The 21,152-nt window shown below is 48.8% G+C and overlaps 1 protein-coding gene and 2 long non-coding RNA genes across 3 annotated transcripts; 2 read left to right on the forward strand and 1 right to left on the reverse strand.

Moving 5' to 3' along the window:
* The first annotated feature begins 9,654 nt into the window (after positions 1-9,654).
* Positions 9,655-14,227, forward strand: LOC119089316 (terminal nucleotidyltransferase 4B). Its single transcript, XM_037211985.1, has 7 exons — positions 9,655-9,807; positions 9,919-10,031; positions 12,030-12,147; positions 12,295-12,531; positions 12,936-13,079; positions 13,444-13,637; positions 14,008-14,227. Exons 1-7 carry the CDS (start codon positions 9,655-9,657, stop codon positions 14,225-14,227), a joined length of 1,179 nt encoding a protein of 392 aa, XP_037067880.1.
* An 845-nt stretch (positions 14,228-15,072) lies between these two features.
* LOC119089551 (uncharacterized) lies at positions 15,073-16,873 on the forward strand. Its single transcript, XR_005093161.1, has 2 exons — positions 15,073-15,207; positions 15,807-16,873. It is a non-coding gene; the product is annotated as an uncharacterized LOC119089551 (long non-coding RNA).
* Positions 16,874-17,478: 605 nt separating this feature from the next.
* On the reverse strand, positions 17,479-18,907 carry LOC119089550 (uncharacterized). Its single transcript, XR_005093160.1, has 3 exons — positions 18,800-18,907; positions 18,150-18,462; positions 17,479-17,566 (listed from the first exon to the last, which is right to left on the reverse strand). It is a non-coding gene; the product is annotated as an uncharacterized LOC119089550 (long non-coding RNA).
* Positions 18,908-21,152: the final 2,245 nt, after the last annotated feature.

The raw sequence follows: 21,152 nt of genomic DNA on the forward strand, positions 1-21,152 counted from the left end.
TGCAAGGTACCAATTTTATCTGCATTGGTTCTAACTCTTGGTAGTCGTAATCGTTTCATTTTTCTCGTTCGGCATCCATGATCGTTCAATACTCCAATGTACTCGATGTACTGTCTGGCTGGCCGAGTCTGACATACGCCACACACAACATGCGCTGTGCCGTACGCGGCTACACCAGGCGTATGCAGCCACTTCAGGTCAATGCCGTACACGGCTACCCCTGGCTCATACAGCCACTTCAGGTCACGCCTCACATCAGTTAGGTACAGGGAGCTAGGATCGCTTTTGAACTAGGGTGGGGGTGAAAAATTCCATCGCAAAAAACCGTGCGGGAGTGAAAAAATCCACTCACAAAAGACGGAACTTAAGAACTCGTGACGGATGCTTCAGCAAATACATCTAATTCAAGTTGGCATGGACATAATATCAGGAACCTGACAAAACTACTTCGTTTTTAACATCATAGGCCACTAAAGTGAAACAGAATACCTTAACACGCGCTCGGGTGGGAGGGGTGGGGCAAGTTGACCCTTCCCCGAGGGCTTTTCCCAAATGGTTTTTCAACAGCGCGGCGTAGCCACGCCACATTTTGCATAGCTGTAGAAAATTGCATAGCAGATCGTTTGACATACCAATCTTAGATGTGCCTCGTAACGTCGCTGACCTATGACAGGTCAAAGTCAGCCCATGGTTTCCGCGAAGGCAATTTCTAGGGAATCGTTCAATCTGATACACGAACGGAGTGTTTGACGAAGACATAAACATCTGAGATGTTTTATTAGGCACCACAAATATTGAATGAGCAAATAACGTTGACCTAAGGTCAGGCATGATGGTCAGACCAAGGTCAAAACCAACCTGATTTATTACTCTAGGGGTCAGAGTGGGAAATTTAGTTTTTTTTGCTGGTGGCGGAGTACAAAAATTTTTGTGGTCGGAGTACAAACTTGCCTGCAAGCAAAGGTCTGTCTAATGTGGAATGAGTGTCTGCACAATGGGCCTTGCTTGGAGTACATCACATACTGCCTTTAATGGCTCAACATTTTCCCAATGTTTTTCTGGCAAAAATTAGTGTCAGCATGCAATTTTGCATTTCCGTGGAACAGAGCACCTCTTGTGAGTGAGGGTGCCACACTGATCCCATCCATATCTCTGTAGTGCTACTAGCTCACCTATACATGCAAAGATTGCTTAATGGTACATGTTAATAAGAAATATACAGTTGAGAGGTTAACAACAAAACTTTATACATATGCATTCACGGGTGCATCATACAAAGCTCAGTTACTTATCATTACCTATCTACATGCAAACTTACACAATATCGAAATGATAAATCAGGTGCATCCTCTGCTTACTGACAAACTAAGTTGCGGACAACCACTGTGCATCACACCCTGGTTTTTTAATGAGTCTTAGGCAGATGCAGCTGTCTATGAAAGCCTTATGTATGTGACATCACTAACATGTTGTCCTTTTGGCCTTTACATAATTAATATAAACATACCAAAAGTGTTCCTCTTCCTATCCTTCTCTTTCTGCTCTTCTCCTCTTTCAGTTCCTCACCTTCTCTTTCTGTCACTTTTCTCCTTCCACTCCTCCTCCACTTCTGCTCCTCTTCTCTTCCTGCACCTCCTGTTATCCCTCTCCTCTTCTCCAAGTTCCCTATGATCTTATGTAGGGACAATTTTAATACTGCCACTGCAAGACCTTATGTCTGACAGCAAGGAACATAGCAGCATTGCCTCCTGTCAGGTTACAGCAATTATAACCACAAGCTGGAAAGAGGCCAGCCTCATATTTGACCCCACATGGGAAACCCAAGCCTAGCATTTATGTTGTATATGGATACCCTAGTACCTACGTACCTACCCACCATGCTGTAGGTAGAGCAGGTTATACCAAGGTGATTCTGCACCAGCCTGCAGTGGTAAACATTTATAGATCAGTCCCCCGGTATTTATTTACCTTTTTTGGAATGACTTAATAGCGGTCCAAAACTAAATCCCAAGTAATTTTAGAAGTGTGGATACATGCTGTGTGAAAACTGAAGACAACCAATTCCACTTTGTCTCACTGAATACCTCAAATTCGCAGCTACGATGCACATAATCCCAAACATCTTCACTCACCTTCCGCCCTCCTCACTCCCACCACATCAAGACAAACAACCAAACCATGCACAGGAGTTCTGGCGCATTCACAGACATTGTGATGGCATTCTAGCACTCGTCAATGGGCAACCAAGCACAAGTACCACGGGTCGGTCCTGAAATGACAGGCTGTGATGAATAGTCTAAGAAAAAACATTTATGCAGTTGCAGCAACACAAATTGTTAAGTTTGCGGTAGAAAAATCATAGAGCCTTTCAGTCATGCATTTAAAGTTGCTATTTTCCACCTACAAATATATATTATCTTCTGGTGGCGCAAGACAACGCCGAGATAATGCAGGACCTGTACTACAAATCTATAGATATTTCTCATTCTAAGGCATATAATGCCATTTCAACACCCTCTGAGGAAGGCCCGTATCTGGACGATACCAAAACACGTCAATTTTTTAATTAAATTTGGCTAACTTTGCTAAAAACTTGCTGTTCTCCGGTTTGTACTCCGGCTTGTTCTCCCCGGGTCTCCCTATAGGCCCCATTGTGAGAAGGGCAACCAAGTACTGCGATTTTTTCCCACCGGGTTATGGACCATCTCTATCTTACAAGTATAGGTACTGGTTGAGCCTGGAGACATGATACCCTTGTTAAATAAGTAAGATATCCTCGAATCTTCAAAGACCGGTACCTACCGATTTCTGAAAAAGTGGTTGACTTACTATCATTTATACAATAGTAATAAGTTTTGGAATGCTGCATGCCACAAACTCCCATTTTGGGAACGTAATTCCCGATGACATTTAAGAACCCAAAAGAAGCCGTTACCACCAAAAGCGCCGCCCACAAACGTGATATTTGGGTGCCATTTAATGTCATGATTCCATCTCAAAAGTGCCGATATGTGGTGTGTTTGAATGCTATGATTTTGAGTTTAATTGCAAGTTGGATGGTAATTGGTGGCTGGTGTGGCAGGAGCAGGAATGAAACAAGCGCTTTGAAAAGGATATGCAATGCTGCAATCTTTGGAATTTTCCCACCAAACTGTTTGCAAGATGCACGTCCTTTGGTAAAATCGCTAACATGTTATCTTAATATGAGGTAAGTTAAGAGCATAGTTGGCATGCTGGACTTCTTGCTCGGCGAGTCTTTGAATGACCTAGTTGAAAAAGATGTGCCAGCGGTGATTTTGGTGCTGCTAGTGATTTCTGGTCGAACGAATATTGTTGTAGGTGTCTGTTGCGACGCGGGCCTTCACTGCTCGAAAATGCACTCGTCAGTTGCAGGAGGCTGGGCTGCCGCTGGTTTCGGGTAGGGGAGGCGATGGGTTCGTCGCGTGGTGGGAGCCAGAGCCGTGATATGTTTGTCCGTTTCTTGAAAGTTATCGGTGGGTGTGTGCGTCGTGGAGAATGCGGTCTTCGTACTTACTCAGGTGCGCCATATATTTTCCCCACAGGTAATGACATGCAAGGTATGTGGCAGCGGTAAGTACTTAAAACAAGCACATTTCATAGTCCAGTTTATTTCATTCCCACAGAAGTAACTCACATGAGTTGTCATCACCATTCAGGAGTTGCATAGGCTTGTACAAGTGCATCTAACCCATGTAATACAATGACGAAGGACATTAACATGAACGCCCTGGATTGGCCAGCTCCTGCAGGATTGCAGATGTTTGTCTCCATTTCTTGGTGCTCCATATGTTTGGTCCCTGGAAATCAGATAAAAGTTATAACTCACTTTATGAAAGCAAAGTTCATGCACCCTCCTGGCTATCAAGAAAGCAAAACTGTCTGCCTTGGTACTTATACTCAGGCTCATACATTTGCAATGGTGTCTGCTTGTGGGGCGACTGCAGTGTTTGTCTGGAGTACAAAAATTGTCATTCTTACCAGTCAAGAGCCTGGAGTACAACATTTCCTGGTGTCACATCCACCAGAAAACGGAGGTTTTTCCCACACTGGTTGCAACTGTTACAAGGATTTCTTGGAGTGCAAAGAACTAAAAAAACATCCAGCTGTTTCAAGACACTTGTTTGACTCTGTCATTATCCTAAAATCACATGAAAGGAGTGGTTTCCACCGTCTAGTTTACATCTTGTCTTGGCCAGCTTGGTCTTATTTCATGAGCTCTATTAACCACACAATTTTTTATAAATTTGGTCGGAATCCTTTGAATGGATGGATTTCTGGGATCAGCGCTCACGCTAAGCAGTGCTTGTTGTGTGAGCCCTGACCCCCACCATCCGATCGCGCAGTTCCAGGCAACGGCAGAATTTAGTGGCGAAAGCTTAACGTGCCTCAATGCTCGGCACGGTCCGTCCTGCCCTCTGACGTCAGCTGACCTTTAGCGCGACCGCTGCCACCGGCCGCAGGCCATACCTGCCAAGGGCAAATAGCGAGCGACTCGAACCCATCCCGCCACGGATGGGTGGGTCGGAATGCAGGCGCTCTAACCAACTGAGCCACCGGGACGGACATAGCATGCTTAGCATGCAAATAGCATGCTTATATGCTATTTTCCACCTCAAAGGAAGCAAACACAATATCAATACTGTACCAGCACCCCATCAGTGTTGAATAGCACACGACAGCCTTTCAGAAGTGATAATCATTGATGTCGCCCATCCTTGAAAGGTATTTTCCTTCTGGTTCTTAGATGTTCTTCATTCCATCTTCCCACTTGCCAACATGCATATTTATTATCCTACAGGTGGATGCAACTGGATTCAGTTGTGATAAATGCCTAGATGATAGCAGGAAAGTACACAGCGTATCAGAGCAAAAAAAAAAATAAGGAGATAACTTTCTATCTCCACTTCCATTACCAGCAAATGCGCAGGTTGACAGTCATGGCGCAGACCCGCATACAACAAAATCACCAGTTTATGCACGATCAAGCTCCAAAATACTCACTTGTGGAATGACAAGCTATCTCCATGTCTTGGCCGATCACCCTGCCTCTTACTACACCCGATCGCAGAGCAGCTTCTCGTCATTTTCGCTCCATACGGCACCGCGAAACGCACCCACACAGCAGATCCAATCAAGGCCATTGAACAGATGGTTGGTTCCAATGATTGCTAGACGCCGCAGAAAAAAGCTTGCCTTTCTACAGCGTTGCTGGGCGGCACGTTTTGTAAAGTCGAGAAGTTTGTCTAGTCTTTTATAGGACAATGTTAACCACTCTCTGTTTTGGAGGGTGCATAAGCCCTGTGCGTAACCGCCCTCCGTTTTAGAGGGTGTATACGCGCAGCCTTCCCACAATGATTTCCGAACGGGCGCGGCTTGCCGGCGCCAAATTCAGCATGGCTATGAATCATTGAATAGCGGATCGTTTAGTATTATAAATTGAGATATTCTTTGTAATGTCTCTTACCTACGGTAGGTCAAAGTCAGACCTTGGATTCAGCGAAGACAATTTCTAAGGATCGTTCAGTCTGATGCGACATCGCAGTGTTAGACGAAGCCATGCATCTCAGAGATGTCTTCTTAGACAACACAAAACTCGAATTAACAAAACCCATTGACCTAGGGTCAGGTATAAAGGAGAGACGAGCATAAAAACCGACCTACTTTATTACTCTACAGCTTGCTGCACGGGGTAGTTTCTGGTGCTCATTTGAAATTTGTTGGTAACAGAAACCCCATAAGAATCCTCCATGGACTTCTCACAGGCTCAGGATAGGTCACTGACCTAAAATGGCCCAGGCCAGCATTTTATTTTTGCAACTTACTGCCTAGTATAATCTCTGCCGCTTATTCAAATGCAAAAATCAAAACGATCCTGGGTGATTTTGGTTACCATGATCCTCGAAAGGTGAAACAAGGTCTCTGTCCTTAAATGAGCACCAGTGAACTTTTGCTCAGAACAAGCATTTAGGTTCACGGTGGTTGCATGAAAAGGCCTGGGGGCACTTGGGACACCATACTGGTGTCTGACCTTGTTTGACCTTATCTGACCCGAAGATTATAACCTATAAACATCAAATTTTAATACAAGTGACTTCACGTACAGACCAATGCACCCTGTGAATTTAGCGGCTCAGGCTCTCTTCGTTTCTGAGATCTCATGAGTTCAAACTGACCCGCTACCCGAGCTGGGGGCATTCGAACACCCGCCCGGGTGTGTATTTACTCTCTGTCAGCAGCCATCTCTATTAAAGGGACGATGCTGGGGAGGAAAGGGCTTTGAAGAGTGGAACTGACGAAACTTGCCTCCAAGTTACGCCGATAAACGGCTTTCTCATAGATTTGGCCCATTCTCTTCTCAAAGTTGGGGCTGTAGCCCAGGTTATGGGCTAATGCCTACCAATGCAACAGTGAAGTACACCCCTGTCTTGAAGCCAAATGCACTGAAAGCCAAGTAAATCCATAAAAATGTCACGACAACTGATGTTAAGGTAGTTTCAGGGGTGCTTTAATTGTTTTGAAATCTGGCAGATTTTCAGCACCTTTTTGGCAGCACTTCTGTAGTGATCAGCTTGCACATTTGGAACGGCTGCGCCGGGATGTTGTGAGTGATGTGACATGTAACGTAATGGTAACTAGCGAGTCCGAGCTAGGTAAATGCTCGAGAGTAATGCTGTTTGGATGAGTTAGGGTATTGCACTTATCAAGTAGGTGGATGCTAACACATTTTTTCCCCACGCAGGGATGGCGTTTCACTTAAGTTCGATCATTTTGTGCGTCTTGAACCATGGTGCGATGCATGTGCCGTGCAGACGTATATGCCGGAATAAGTCTGCAAGAAATTCGTTCACTGCGCCGGACGCCCACGCGATGTTGTTGCACTGAACTTCACCCTAATGTGCGTTTAAGTCGGGTCTGGTAAAACTGTGCATAATTTTTTTAATCCTGCAAAAAAAGAAATTGCATTTTTATTATTTAAGTTATAAGAGTTTTCATTTAATTAAGTAGCTCTGCATATTCACTTTTGCAGTAGCATATGGCCCTGATACTTAAGTTTTCTGTGCTGAAGTCTGTGATGACTGTATGCCAAACTGAGTGCTCAGATTTATGATGAACATGCTTGTATGTCTTGCTGTTATATTGATGCGTGTTTCCACATGTTCTGTGTATCATGTATTTTTGCATTGTAATAATGGAGCAGGAGTTATGAATGATTATGTCCTGTGAAGACTAATTCATATGAATTAAAGCTGTTTTTCATAAGGAATAAACATTGTTGATGTTGATGCCAAATATATCATAATAATGTGATGATCATGATAATTTTTTATTAGATAGGCTTAAAGCATATGTAGATCCATATTCAACTTGGCACAAACTCCTATGAAGTAAGTCAGTTTGAAAAAAAACATCCATATATTGCATCAGGTGCCTACAGCATGTGCAGAATTCACATGAGAAATTCCCATGTTTTACATACATCATGTGCAGAATTCACATGAGGATTTCCCATGTTTGACATGATGGGCAGATGCAATCCAGGCACACGTAGGTGCAGAATTTCATTCAAGATAATTTCTGCAAATTTTTGAAAGTCATTTCCCTTGAAAAGTATTTTGAGGGCAATATGAACTTCTCATTAATTATGCTATTATTGCAAATTCTTGCTGACATTATTAAAAAATAGACTGTCAATCACATATTTCTGCTGTCTTCCAAAGGCAAAAATGCTTGAGTGTTTTTTGACCTAATAGTGCTTAGGCCTTTTTGTGCTTGGAAGGCAGGTTTGCTATACACATTAGCTACAAACAATTTGGTACATTTATGACATGTATGAACTTAAGCTACATGGGTTTTGGCCTGATTTACTTTAGTAAATACATCTATTTTACTTACACCCTTTACACCCTATGAACATTTGCTTGCAAACCTTTGCATACAAGCTTCTCTGCGCTCACTTCTGGCATGCACATGTAATATCTTTCATACATTAGCACACAAACATTTGCAAATGGACTTTATGCAAACATACTTTTTCTTCCGAACATCTGTCTAAAAACCATCATGCCTACCTAGTTTGCATGGCCTTGGATGGGAGCATTGTAACATAATGCAAAATTGTGCAGTGGTGTTAGTTTAAATTTTAAGTGTGTTATCTTTGGCCTAGATTAGATGAGTAGTTAGTTTCCAAAGCAATGCCCAGATGATGTGTCTGTATGTCTTCAGTTCAGATAAAACTGTGGTATTTTACATAAGGCATAATTTTGTTATAAGGTATTAAACTACAGATCTGTTTGCACGTCATGAGTTTTTGAAACCTACTCACATCTTCTGCTTCAACTGAGATCTTCACATCTCAGTATATCTTAGAGTGCACTGATATATGACCCAGTTCTCATAATATCATGGAAATATGAAAGCATTATTTTGTATTCACCCTGTTCTTTCAAGTTTCAGTTGAAACACATTTCATGGACACAAAGTTGCTGAGTCTGAACATCTCTTCATTTCCTGAATATTTTTGTGATCTTCATATAGTTTAGATGTATAGGCTTTAACTGGCACATATTAAGATGGCCTAACTCAATTTGATGAATTTTGAATCTTTTGATTTCCTTGATGGTCACATTTACAGTGTCCTAAATAATACTTTAAAAATGAACCTTGATTCTACACAAACTGATGTGATGAAAAGGCATGAAGGTCTTCTGGCAAAATCAATATCACCAATTTCTTTAAAAGCTGATAGGAAGAACAGCTAATGAGGCTAAATATGCCAGAAGGTGCTGGTTAAACAGCATAATGGAGGAGGCATTTGTTATATCAACTGTACTTGATATCTCAAACTTTGCCTACGATCACGAGCGAAAAAAGTTGTGCAAGCTTAAGCAAAATATTGTGCTGTAAAACCGAGATGCGTAAATCCAGAAATGCTCCGAAGCTGTGCAGACACTGCCTCCGAAGGATTTCAAAATAATGAATTGTCCGGGCTCCCACACCTCAACACCCGATACACGGTTCCGAACACGCCCAACACCGAGCACCCAAAACGGTGACGAATGCTACACTTCGTTTTTTCTAGCTAAAAATCTCCGGAGATAGGTACCAATATTTTCTATTTATACTACGTTCTTCCGCGAGCATTTTCCTTTTAGTTCATGAGCACAAGTACGAAAAATCCTACTCTCAGCTGGACACATTAGGGTCTCTAACGCTGATCGAACTATCATGGGCTTAAGACAAGGGTCATTAGTCCACGCTTGCCTTAAGTCGTGCGAACCGCTCGGTCGCGCGGCGGCATTGACCTGCTCGATCTGGTGCACGTTGCTTGCCCGCCGCGACGCCTTTCGTTTGTTTGTACACAGAGTTCCCGAAGCGCACTAGGTTATTACTAAGTTTGTGAGTTAATAAATGGGCTTTTAGACTTTTGTAGTTTTATATGACACCAGCGAAGATGGCACTCTCCTTTTCATGCAGCCATGTGGAATATTTACATTTAACACCAAGTGGAGAGATATTGCTTGTGTCCCAAGATATACGTTGCATCCTGACTGATCCACGCTCTTGCCCTGTCTCAGGTGCTGGTGTAGCCCCAGCCGTGGGCCGTCGCGAGCGTGTGGGCGCCGCCGCCTTGCTATGGAGTCGGACATCGCGTGGCTGCAACCGGAGCAGGAGGGGCCCGCCGGCGACCTGTTCGGCCGCATCTGGCGGCGCCAGCAGGAGCTGGAGCGACTGCAGCTGTCGAGCCGGCTGCGCAGCGTGCCGGACCTAATCGACCAGCACCTGCCGGCCGAGTACCTGGCGCCGGCCGACGAGACGCCGGCCGGCGCCGGCATGGCTGTGCACGCGGCGCTGCCGTACCGCGCGCAGCCCGACGCCGCCCGACGCCGCCGCGACGAGCACGACCGCTCGTGCACGGTCGACTTCAACGAGCGGCGCGCAGAGCTGGTGGGCCAGCACGGCGGCTGTCCGTGGCTGATGCCCGGCCGTCTGTACAGCGCCGGTGTGCTCGGGTCAGTGACTGAGGCCATACGCGCCGGACGGCGCTGGGCAGGGCGCCGGCGCTGCTGCGCTCGGCTGTGTCTGGGTTCGTGTGCTTGGAGGAATGTGTAAGAGGAGCTTGCGCTTCCTCAGGCTTCGATCGATTTTTGACGATGCTGTCGGTGGCTTGTGACAGGGTAGTGTCTTCTGACAGTATATCGGCCAGGACACGGCTGATTCAACCACTCGTGTACAGCGTAGACTTCCCTTCCGACTGCTGTGGCTAACAAAAGCGGTCATAAACACAGGTCGCTGTGACCTTACACTTAACCTTGTAGATCGTCCTCTCACTCTCAGATTCAGCTTTAAACGTCGGAACTTTTTTACGTAAGCTGTCAAGTGCATTTGCGAGGAACGTTTTTGGCATAGATGAGACAGCACTAATAGCCTTATTCCTCGGAGAAAAACCAGGGAATGTAGATATCAATGCGTTGATATTTGGGCAACATGCCTGTATTGAAACGAAGAGCAAAAGTGAATACTGTTGCTTTTCTAAATTATCTGCTTCAATCCTGCTATTCGTTTTCATCAAGGCATGGTGTCGAAATATCATTGCGTCTGTGTCTATATATTCCTGGTTGTACTCCGAAGATAAAGGCTATTACTACTGTCTTATCGGGCTATTTATTTGATTCAAACTTAAGCATTCAATGGTTTCCTATGTGGCTACAAATTATCAACAGCTAGATTTACAATGGTTTTCTGAGGCACATTTCTTCATACACTTCTTTTTGAAAACATCACATCGTGCTGTAGTTTTTATGTTGGCATATTTTAATCTTGATACCTTGGTCTGAATTCCGGAGATTGCGCAAGTGTTGCGCCTTACCTGTCGTGGATGGTGTCACGCCATGCACATGTTTCATTGTAGCTGCAAACTTTTTTATAAGGTAGCTTAAAGCACATGGTGGGAGTCCAGCATGGACAGAAGTTTGTGGCATGGGCTTGTCCTTGTGGTATTAAAATACTGTCAGCTCTGTTTGATGATAAAACAAGAAGGATAGCATTTGTATCCATTGCCCTGGGAAATGTATATATATATATATATATATATATATATATATATATATATATATATATATATATATATATTACTGTATTTACAAGTTTGTGCTTGAAATCATACTTTCACTGCACAAAATGATTGGAGGAGTATCAGCAGTGTTCATGTGGTCTCACAGTGTCTTTCTCAACATTCTTAGGAGTACCGACACTCCCCGAAGCACGTTTATATATACCTGCAGCTTCCGTTCCACTTCCATTATGTTTTTATGTAGTCCGCATGTGTCTAAGGAGCATGTGTATGGTGATAATAGTCATGCCTGTTGTCCCCTTGCTTATCCCATGCTGCAATGCAAGTCTCGCTTGCATAATCATCACCGTTACTGATAAACGTGATGTAGTACGCAAGCTGTTGATGAATGCCACATGTGGGGACAATAGTTATTTATTTCCAGCCTGCATGAAGAGATTGAGGACTTCTTCCAGTACATGTCTCCGACACAAGAGGAGCACACCATGCGTAACTACGTCTACAATGGCATTAAGGGTGTCATCAAGAGCTTGTGGGCACAAGCAAATGTGTTCATATTTGGCAGCTTTGAAACGGGTCTTTACCTCCCAACCAGGTGCGTATCACGACTGCCGCTTTCTCCACTTTTGGTGTGGATTTGTGCCAACTTGCTTAACACCATTCGCTGAGAACCCTTTTCATATCGCATATTTCACTGCATTTTTCAAGCCATAATGTTTAGTCTGTGGTTTGTTGACAACGTTTATGGAATGCACTTTCCCTTTGTGATGTCTGGGACGAGCGGGGTCTCCGTCCGTCGTGATCATCGGACTGCGTCAGCATTATTTCGCCACGGCCCTGTGACGCAGCTCAGCTTGCTCTTTTGAACAAAGGTCGTGGAGTTGTTGCCAGCTGTTTGTCATGGCGTGTGGCAACTGCAATAGCTTCCCCTTTTCAGCGACATCGACATCGTCGTGATGGGGAACTGGGATAAGTGTCTGGAGATGCTTAAGGACGCCCTGATTCGCGCCGAGATTTGCGACGCCGGCTCCATCAAAGTGCTGGACAAGGCTGCGGTATGTGACGGGACGGGACGGGATGGGACGGGACGGTTGCCGTTTTGCTCAACCCTCGCCGCATTTCCCTCGCGACGCTTCACCCCGTCAACACCCCGGTGACCTGACGGGAGGCCCTCCTGTATCGCTGTGTCTGCGTGCGGTCAGGTGCCGATCATCAAGCTGACCGATCGGCGCACAGAGGTCAAGGTCGACATCAGCTTCAACATGACCAACGGCCTGGTGTCGGCTAACCAGATCAAGCAGTACATGACGGAGTACCCGGACATGCCGAAGCTGGTGATCGCGCTCAAGCAGTTCCTGTTGCAGCGTGAGCTGAATGAGGTTTTTACCGGCGGTATCAGCTCCTACAGTCTCATCTTAATGACGGTCGGCTTTCTCCAGGTACGCGCGCTGAAGTGAAGAATGGGCCTTGCTGGCTGTGAACGCAACGGTGTTGAGAAGGAAGCATTCTTTTAGCTTGTTAACTTATTGTGTTATGTTGTTGATACATAAATGCGCCAAACGCTGACAGCCATCATTGGAATTTGCACTTAAGTTATATAAATACCAGTTGGGTCTTTATAAAAGTGCTGATTGGGTTCACATTTACTTTAGACAAACCGAATGTGCATGTTTGTTATACATCGGATTAAGTCGCCAATATTTTGCATAATATTTGGTGGTCTGAGATTCAGTGGAAAGATTCGAATATATCCGAGTCCAATCAAAATCAGAATCTACCTACCCTAGTATTCGTGTCATGACGAACTACGAATGCTCGACTCCAATTTCCACTCTCACTTCAGACGTACGAGACGGATCTGGACTCGTTTCCCGGCTGCAAGTTGGGAATCCTTCTCATCGAGTTCTTCGAGATGTACGGCCTGAAGTTCAACTACCTGAAGACCTGCATCAAAGTGAAAGACCACGGCTATGCTCCCCGGAGCCAGGCGAGTCGGTGTCACTGCGAGCTCTCTGGTGAGCTGGTCACTTGGTCGGTGTCACTGCGAGCTCTCTGACAAGTTGGTCACCGGGTCGGTGTCACTGCCAGCTCCCTGACGAGGTGGTCACCTGGTCGATGTCACTGCCAGGTCTCTGACGGGCTGACCACTTGGTCGATGTCACCGCCAGCTCTCTGACGTGCGGGCCACTGTAACCACCCACCTGTGCTGACCGTCATGCGCGGTGCGGTCCGCGCCTCCGCGGCAGCGGCGCTGCATGGGCCGGCCCGGCCGGCCTGGTCGAGCGCTCTGTGGCGCGATGCCCCGTCTCTGAACTCAGACCTCTGACCGGGCTGGGTCCGCTGGTGCGCAGGTGGAGGAGCAGTTCGCCGCGCACTCGGTGCACAACTCGCCGCTGTGCATCGAAGACCCGCACAACGCCGGCAACGACATCGGCCGCTCCTCTTACAACATGATGAAGGTCAAGGAGGCCTTCAAGTACGCGTACCAGCGGCTCTCCAGCGCCGTGCTCAGTCCGGGCTCCGCGTGCGACCCCAATCGGACCAGGTGCGACAACAACCCGGCCATGGCATGCGCCGATTGGCATCCGGTCTCACACCTCTCGGCGCTTCGGACACAGACGGTCGTTATGTGATGGCCGCTGACCTGCGTTGAAATGACCCCGAAATGGCGCAATGTTTGCTTCCCGCGGGTTTCCTGGGTCTCTGGCTTTTCTGGTCGCACATGAGACGGGCGTGGCCCGTGGTTGATGCGGTTCTGTGCGCGTGCGCCTCTTCTCAGACGTCTCCGTGTGGCGTGGCTGCCGCGCCTCACCCAGCAGTCTCGCTTTTCACTCTGCTGTCGTTTGTTAGTTAGAGTCCGCGCACCCCGGCGCCCGCGTTCCTGGCAGTGACTGGTGTCGGCGCGCGGCCCGCAGTCTGCTCGGCCGGGTCATCCGGGTCACGGACCAGGTGGTGGAGTACCGGCGCGGCATCCGCGAGTCGTTTTCGACGCCGCACCGGGCCGCTAGCTACAGCCCTCACTCTTCGTCGTCACCACTCTCCTCCTGCGCGTCGGACGCCTCGGTGAGCGGCGCCGGTCCACCGGGCCGCGCGCTCGGTCGCCGGGCCCGCGCTGCGACGGACATGGAGGACTAGGGCGGTAGTGTTAATCAGTGCCTGGGGCAATTGGCTGCTAGTACGTCGTAAGGTCTTGATGGGTCGGCTTTCAAACGCGGTCCTTTTTGATGTGTGCACTACGCATATTGAAAACGTCTTTCTGGTCTTTAGGTACTGGGGGTGACTGGATTGCCTTGATACCACCATACACGCTGGAGAACGTACTGTCAGTGTGCTTTAGAATCACGAATGGTAGCTGTTTGTTTGTGTCATCCGAGAATAGCGTTTTAAGGAACACACTTGACATTTGCTGTTCGCAACTCTGTGCGATTGCATGCGTCTCAGATGGCTGTGGCGTCAGTCAGACAGCCGCGAGACCGAGCGCTGCGACAGGGCCGGTTTTTGTGCGTGTGCTTAGCCGGTCCTGGACCTGCGCTAGTCTCAGGTCCGACCGGGAGAAGCCGGCGAGGCTGCGGCGGCGTGAGGTGCCGACTGACCGGCCGCATCCACACAGGACCAGGATGCGGAGGGTGTCGAGCCGCCGGCGTCGCGTTGGCCAGCCGGCCGTGACGCCTCGCCGTCCAGCCCCGGCCCTGCCGGCCCCGGTTCCGGCTCCGGCTCCGGCTCCGGCTCCGGCTCCGGCTCCGGCTCCGGCTCCGGCTCCGGCCCTGGTCCTGGTCCCGGCTTCGGCCCTGGCCCTGGCCTCGGCTCCGGCTCCGGCCCTGGCCCTGGCCCTGGCCCTGGCCCCGGCCCCGGCCCCGGCCCCGGCCCCGGCCCCGGCCCCGGCCCCGGCCCCGGCCGTGTGCCGGCGCACGGAGGCTCCGGCCGTCGGCCGGCCGTCAACGGGTACCAGCCGACGGCGCGCGGCCGCCGCGCCCCGCCGGGTCAGTGCGGCCGGCAGCAGGCGCCCGGCTGCCGGCTCCGCGGCATACCGGCTCGGACGGAGGCTCACAGCACGCTCACCAGTGCCGTCACGTCAAATGTTGTTGCCCGGATGCGGCCGTCGGATGCCAGTCAAGGTCCATATGCCTGGATCGTTGTCGGGCCGTCCCGAGCGTTTGATCCTTGTGCTCTTAGTACCGTGCGTTGTGGCCAGCTGGGAGCGTGCGGCACGGGGCGGGTGCTTCGGTAATGCGGGACTTCCCCAAAACGTTTAGCGCATGTTGCCGACGCCTGTCATCAGATGCTTGGTGACGATCCAGATTCATCGCATCCCCGGAGAATCCAGGTCTTTTGTGGTGCGAGGCTGGGGCATCCCGGGCGTCGGGCGGGGCCATAGAAGTGACGGCCCCCCACTGGTACAGTTCCTTCCGTGTGCGAGGTCGTCGTGGTCTGGGTAAAGTCTCAGTGCGTGCTCCACAAAATAGGACAAGCGCGGTAATGCACAAGTGATGAAATAACAAGAGTCGCAGCTCACTGCGTAGAAGACGTCGCGGTCTGTGCACGCGGTACACCGTATCCTGTCACCTGCGCCCCTGATGTGTTATAATGATGTCATTCAAACAGCTGGGCTCGTATCTCATGTGACCATTGTTGATTACTGCCGCGAAAAGCCCCGCGTCTGACTGCCAGTCTCGTGCCGTGGTGTTGTGACGCCGCCACTGTGCTGTGTCTGCAGCGGACGCCAGCCCGCTGGCAGGCGGGTCGGGGCTTCGACCGGCGCGCCGTCAGCAGGGTCGAGCCGCCCAGCGCGACTCATGATGGTCGGTCGGGCCGCCGCTGACCGGACACTGATGGCTGAACCGGCGCCGGAGGTCAGCCGCCGGCCCGGAACTGCTGGCGGGTCCGCCGCCTGATGGCGACGGCATTCACCCTGGGGTCAGCCCGGGTCAGCTTGAGGTCAACCTTTGGTCAGCTGGAGGTTAACCTTAGGTCGGCCGTGGGTCAGCCTGAGGTCAGCTGGGGTCGGTTGGAGGTTAACCTTAGGTCGGCCGATTGTCAGCTAGGGTTGGCTGCAGCATGCCGGCAGTACAAAGCGCGGTGCGGACGCGGCCCGACGCCGCGCGCTTCACCCGGCAGGGACTGGCTCCTCCGTTGCCGGCACTACCCGGTCCCGTCGCGCTGGTGGCGGCCGCCCCGCGTTCAGTGCAGGGTATTTTATAGCGCGATCGTGTCGGTGGACGAGTCCGCCCGGTGATAGTATGTGTGTTGGCGCAATCTCGTTTTAGGTCGGATTTGTTGCAGAGAGCCTGTGCCCGGGATCGGACGAGGGTGGCCCGAGTGTGGCTGTGCGCCCGCGCGCGCCCGGGATGGCTGGGCTGGTCCCCGTGCCCCGGGGCGCCGTGACCCCCGAACAGCGGTAGGGGGAGTGCGGCGACGCGTCCCTCCAAGCCGGCGCAGTTAGTGATATGGCGTGGTGAATTGTGGTGTAGGTTCGATTCGACCCGGATCCGGTATTGCCTGTTGTCAGTGTTGACCGGCGCTGGCGTGTTGTGTCCCGGGCCAGGCTTCGCTGCTGGGGGTTTAGCTTGTTGGACCTGGAATACACTTCCATGTTGGGAGTTTGTCATCGATGTGATTATGCATGGGTTGTCTAAGTCACTGCCGCGGAACTGTGAACTTTCATGTGCTGACGCCTGATGTTCGCACATTGTGTCATAACGATATTGTCACGTGCAGGGCAACTGTTGTCATTTAGGCATTTTTCACTGTTTGAAACAATTAAACAAGATTTTGCCTGCTCCAGTTTGTCTTATTGTGGCTGGCGATGGCGTTGTATTTAGAAGAGTGGTGGGTTAAGTGCTGCGACAGGCACTTGCGACGCAGCTATAGGACCAAGGCCCTAAGATCAAGGCCCACGAACACATAGACTGTAGCTGGCAAGCAATTCATTGAGTATGCATCCTTCATTTAGTTTTGTGTGGGGTCTTCCAGTTCCGAGCATGCAGTCCTCCATTCGGTGTATTTGGGGAGGCATTACGCGCTACATTTCACCCCACAGGCAGGTGGGGACAGCAAAACTCATGCTCCACTGACGTTGTCATGTGTTCTCAACAAGATCGTCCAACCATCCTACCCTTCACAATCCCTCCGTCACACACATGCACGCACTCATAGGGTCGCAGCCTACGCTGGCCTGAGGTGGTGTCACACTTCGTCCACCAGCTTGAAACGGCCCTGCTGTTCTCGGACCAGCACATGGAAGTATTTCTTGTACATGATCCGTCCAGTCGGCCGGTCGGCGTAGGCGCGCTGCACCCATACCTGGCCACGCTCTGGGTCGGGTGTAAACGGCTGACAGGTGATGGCCACCGTGCCAGCCTCCAGAGCCAAGAGGTCGCTGGAGCGGCCAATCCGGACGTTCTCGCCGGGATGGAAGCGGAGCGTGCGCTGTTTCACTAGAATGCTGCCAGCTGTCACAAGCTGGCCATCCTGCGCCTGAGGGCAGCACATTACAGGTTACCATGGTCTGGCCACCCTGTGCCTCTCAAAGGGCACCACAGGTCACTGAAGGTCACCAAAAAATATCATAAGGAATGCCAATATAGGTCACTGAAGCTAGAAGTGGGTTTTATGTGCCTGAGGGTGTATCAGTACAAGTCGACATAAAGCATTGAGGCTAAAAAGCCTGGTGCAGGTATTGAGCACAGCAGCTATCCAGACACATGTGTTGTAACTGGGAAATGACACTCCACCCTTCAGGGCTAAGGCTAAGATGAAACACCACCCCTCAAACATATATTTATTGTTGGGTGTCTTATAAGTAAGCACACAGTGGAAGGTTACAAGGTCATTTACCTGAACCCATTCACCTCAAACAAGATCATAACACAGCACAGTGGGGCAGAGATCACTTGTGTGTACACATGTCATATATGGAGTGTTGGAATATATGAAGATTGCCCTAGTCTTGTGAAGCAGAGACTATTTTGCACACAACATGGTGAATAGTTCATCGGGAACTTGGTCAAGGCAAAAATATGTTGTATTTGAAGTGGACTCTCTCCATTATCCAAATTACCTTCCAACCATAGTGATGGGGCCGCCCACGGCGGTTAGAACCATACTTGGTGCTTCCTCCTGTCTTCTTGGATGCCAGCCTTACAGCTTGCATGTGAATATTGCTGACCTGTGCCCTCAATGATGATGGTGACAAAAGACTTAATAAAGACATCATAAGACAAATGTGGAAAACAGTCAGTATATCTTGTCAGACATTTGAAGATATATTTCAACTGGAATCTTGCATTGAACCTCTGGCAGTCAGCCTGTTAACTGCACTTCGCCACAATATGTTGTCAGTATGCAGGACCTGCACGGTAGTGAATCACAACCTGAAAAACAAAGTTGGACACAGATTGATGCATTCACATAACCACTTCTAAGTCTAGGCAAAACAACAGACCCTGACTAAAAAAAAACATAAAGGCCCAGCTCTGGAGTCTGAACATTGTAAATGAAAATGGAAGATTTATAGCCCAACACATCCTCACGAATATTTAGGACGTATACTTCCGAAGAGGGAAAATCATATTTAGCACCAAATCGTGCTAAAAGTGGCGGCTTTTAGTACGCACAGATACTAAACACCGAGCAGCCCCGTAAGCATATATTTTTTCGTGCATGCGTTTCTACGCAACCCATGTAAGCAATGTGAGGAACAGTGCTGACCAATTCCGGCTGGTTTGTCATATTTCACCACATTTCCGGCGAACGAGTGACGTATTGAAAACGCGTTTCTAAGACCTAGGTGTTTGGCCTCTGTTGCGCTGCGGGCGCACGCACTTTTTCGTACATGCGTATCCCAGCAACCGCCAACAGCGGTGTTAGAAATAGTGCTGAGCGAAATGTCCCAGCTACTGACGCCCTGGCAAAAATGTTTTGCCTTACCAAATATCAGAGGTGATGAGAAACATATTTATATTATCATTTTGTAAATACATTTATATTTACTGTAGCTCAACAACTAGCTTTCAAGAACAACGAGAAACAAGGTTTTGGAGCAAGAAAGCTGAAATTACTCAAACCTACATTGTCGAGCATATATTGGGTGAAAGCGATGGAAATGCAGCGAAACTTCCCCAACGATTTTGCGTTTGCCTCTTTCTTCTGTTTTTATGCATTCTTTTTTGTAAGCACTTAAGACGTCAACAGAGACGTCCAATGGTCACAAGATCGCCACGTGGTCCAGCGCCTTAAGATCGCATTTCGTCGAGGGCCTCGACTTCTCGGGCCGCGGACAAATCGCAGCTGAGCTGGCGATCTTACGCCCGGCCCCTTCTCTTTCTCCCACTTCCACCTTACTCTGCCGTAAAGACGTGGATCCCTACAAAATAGGGCGTCATACTGATGAAAATCCCGCGGAATGCATGCCTCCTTGAGGAACTTTGGACGATGCAATATCTTCGATATCATGTCCAATTTCTGACTCCCTTTTGCTAGTCAGTCTGCAGATACCAAAGGAAAACATAAAGACATAGGAACTTAAATGTACTCTTATAAATGTACCTAAGGCACCCACATAAGGAGAGAATGGGCATGTAATGGAACAATTGAGGGAATGCACATTTGGACCCGTACCTAGACTCAACTGTATTCATTTAGTACATTCAAACCTCATGTTTACCGTGCCCCAGGTCGGTCAATCCCGCACTTAATGCTTTCCTCGACAAATTCGGCAAAACCAGAGCTCTGATGGGAATCTTTGACCACTAAACATTATTAGTAGTTGCGCACGCTCCTGGATACCCGTTCTGAAAGCAACGAGACCTAAACCATGTTAATTATACAGGTGCCTAGATTGCTAGTTTATTCCATATCATAACTTGTACAAAGAACGACGTAAAACCAGAATCCCGCATGATCCCACGAGAATACCAAACGCACGGGATCCGAGTTGGAGCAGACAGGTCTCGCGCTACGTCAACTGACACCTCCCATCATTTCTTGGAACCCCGTCGGCTGTACTCTTTTAATGGCATAGCCTTTAAATGAGATGGTGCACTGTACCGGACGTCATTGACTTCTCATGACAATGATACAGTGGTCCTCATACAATAATCCCGCCTAAACACTCGAAGACCTACAAATCGTGGGCGTTGATATGAACGAGATCATCAGCTTCAACATGCCATGCAAGTACATTCAGATCGACAGAACACACTTTAACAGACAGGAATCGACGACAATTTAGATACATTCCGCCTAAACCAGACATAACACATTCCGTCCAAAGGACTTCTCACAAACACAGTAAAACAACATTCACAAGCTGTCCAAGCGGTTTGTGCAGCCAAAAAGGAGACTGCACCCAGCACAGCGTACAGTTTCCCGTCCGCAGACAAACACATCGGCATCATAAAACCATGAAATACACCATCACGTACCATCGTCACACATCATCGTACCAAGCCACCCCCGCTTCCATAGCCACAACGAAGGCGAAGACCGATCAGGGTTAAATCGGACTCCTTCCCAGCCCTACGCACAGCAGCAGCCTGAGCCAGCAGGCACCAGGTACGGGTATGCAGGGAGCGGCTGGGCGCCCCAAGATAAACATTGTAGGTTCCTGTGTGCACCACCTCTGTTCTTCAAAACATGCGCACACCAGATATCTTGCACACTTACTCAAGCACATTTCGATTTGAATGCGTGCCATCACCTCAAACTCTGTATTTGGAACGACTAGAAAGGTCTCAGATAGTAAAGCCCCACTAAGCCTAAGCTTGTAGCTATAGGCATTTACTGAAAAGCCGGGATATTTCCAGGACAAGGCATCTGATAAACATGCAATGATCATAACACTGAAAGGAGAGAAACAGCCTGCATGAGAACATTCCTATGGTGCGTTGTTTGTTTAACTACCCAACTTGCCCTTCCATGACCTCAACTTGACATGACATGTTCTGCGACCCAGCGCTCGATTTTGCTCGACGCAGTCCTGCAGACTGTGCGGCGCTGCGACACGACGCTTTCCCAGATACCGCTGGTACGGGTGGTTATCCCTTCCGGTCTTTGGAGGACG

Source organism: Pollicipes pollicipes, unplaced genomic scaffold, assembly GCF_011947565.3.
Source record: "Pollicipes pollicipes isolate AB1234 unplaced genomic scaffold, Ppol_2.1 Scaffold_3087;HRSCAF=3621_pilon_pilon_pilon, whole genome shotgun sequence".
NCBI lineage: Eukaryota > Metazoa > Arthropoda > Thecostraca > Pollicipedomorpha > Pollicipedidae > Pollicipes > Pollicipes pollicipes.

Coding starts and splice junctions, on each gene's coding strand:
- LOC119089316 (XM_037211985.1), top strand. CDS start 9,655: ATGGAGTCGGACATCGCGTGGCTGCAACCGGAGCAGGAGGGGCCCGCC. Junction 10,032..12,029: donor TACAGCGCCGGTGTGCTCGG/GTCAGTGACTGA, acceptor TCCCCTTTTCAG/CGACATCGACATCGTCGTGA. Junction 13,080..13,443: donor GCTATGCTCCCCGGAGCCAG/GCGAGTCGGTGT, acceptor GCTGGTGCGCAG/GTGGAGGAGCAGTTCGCCGC.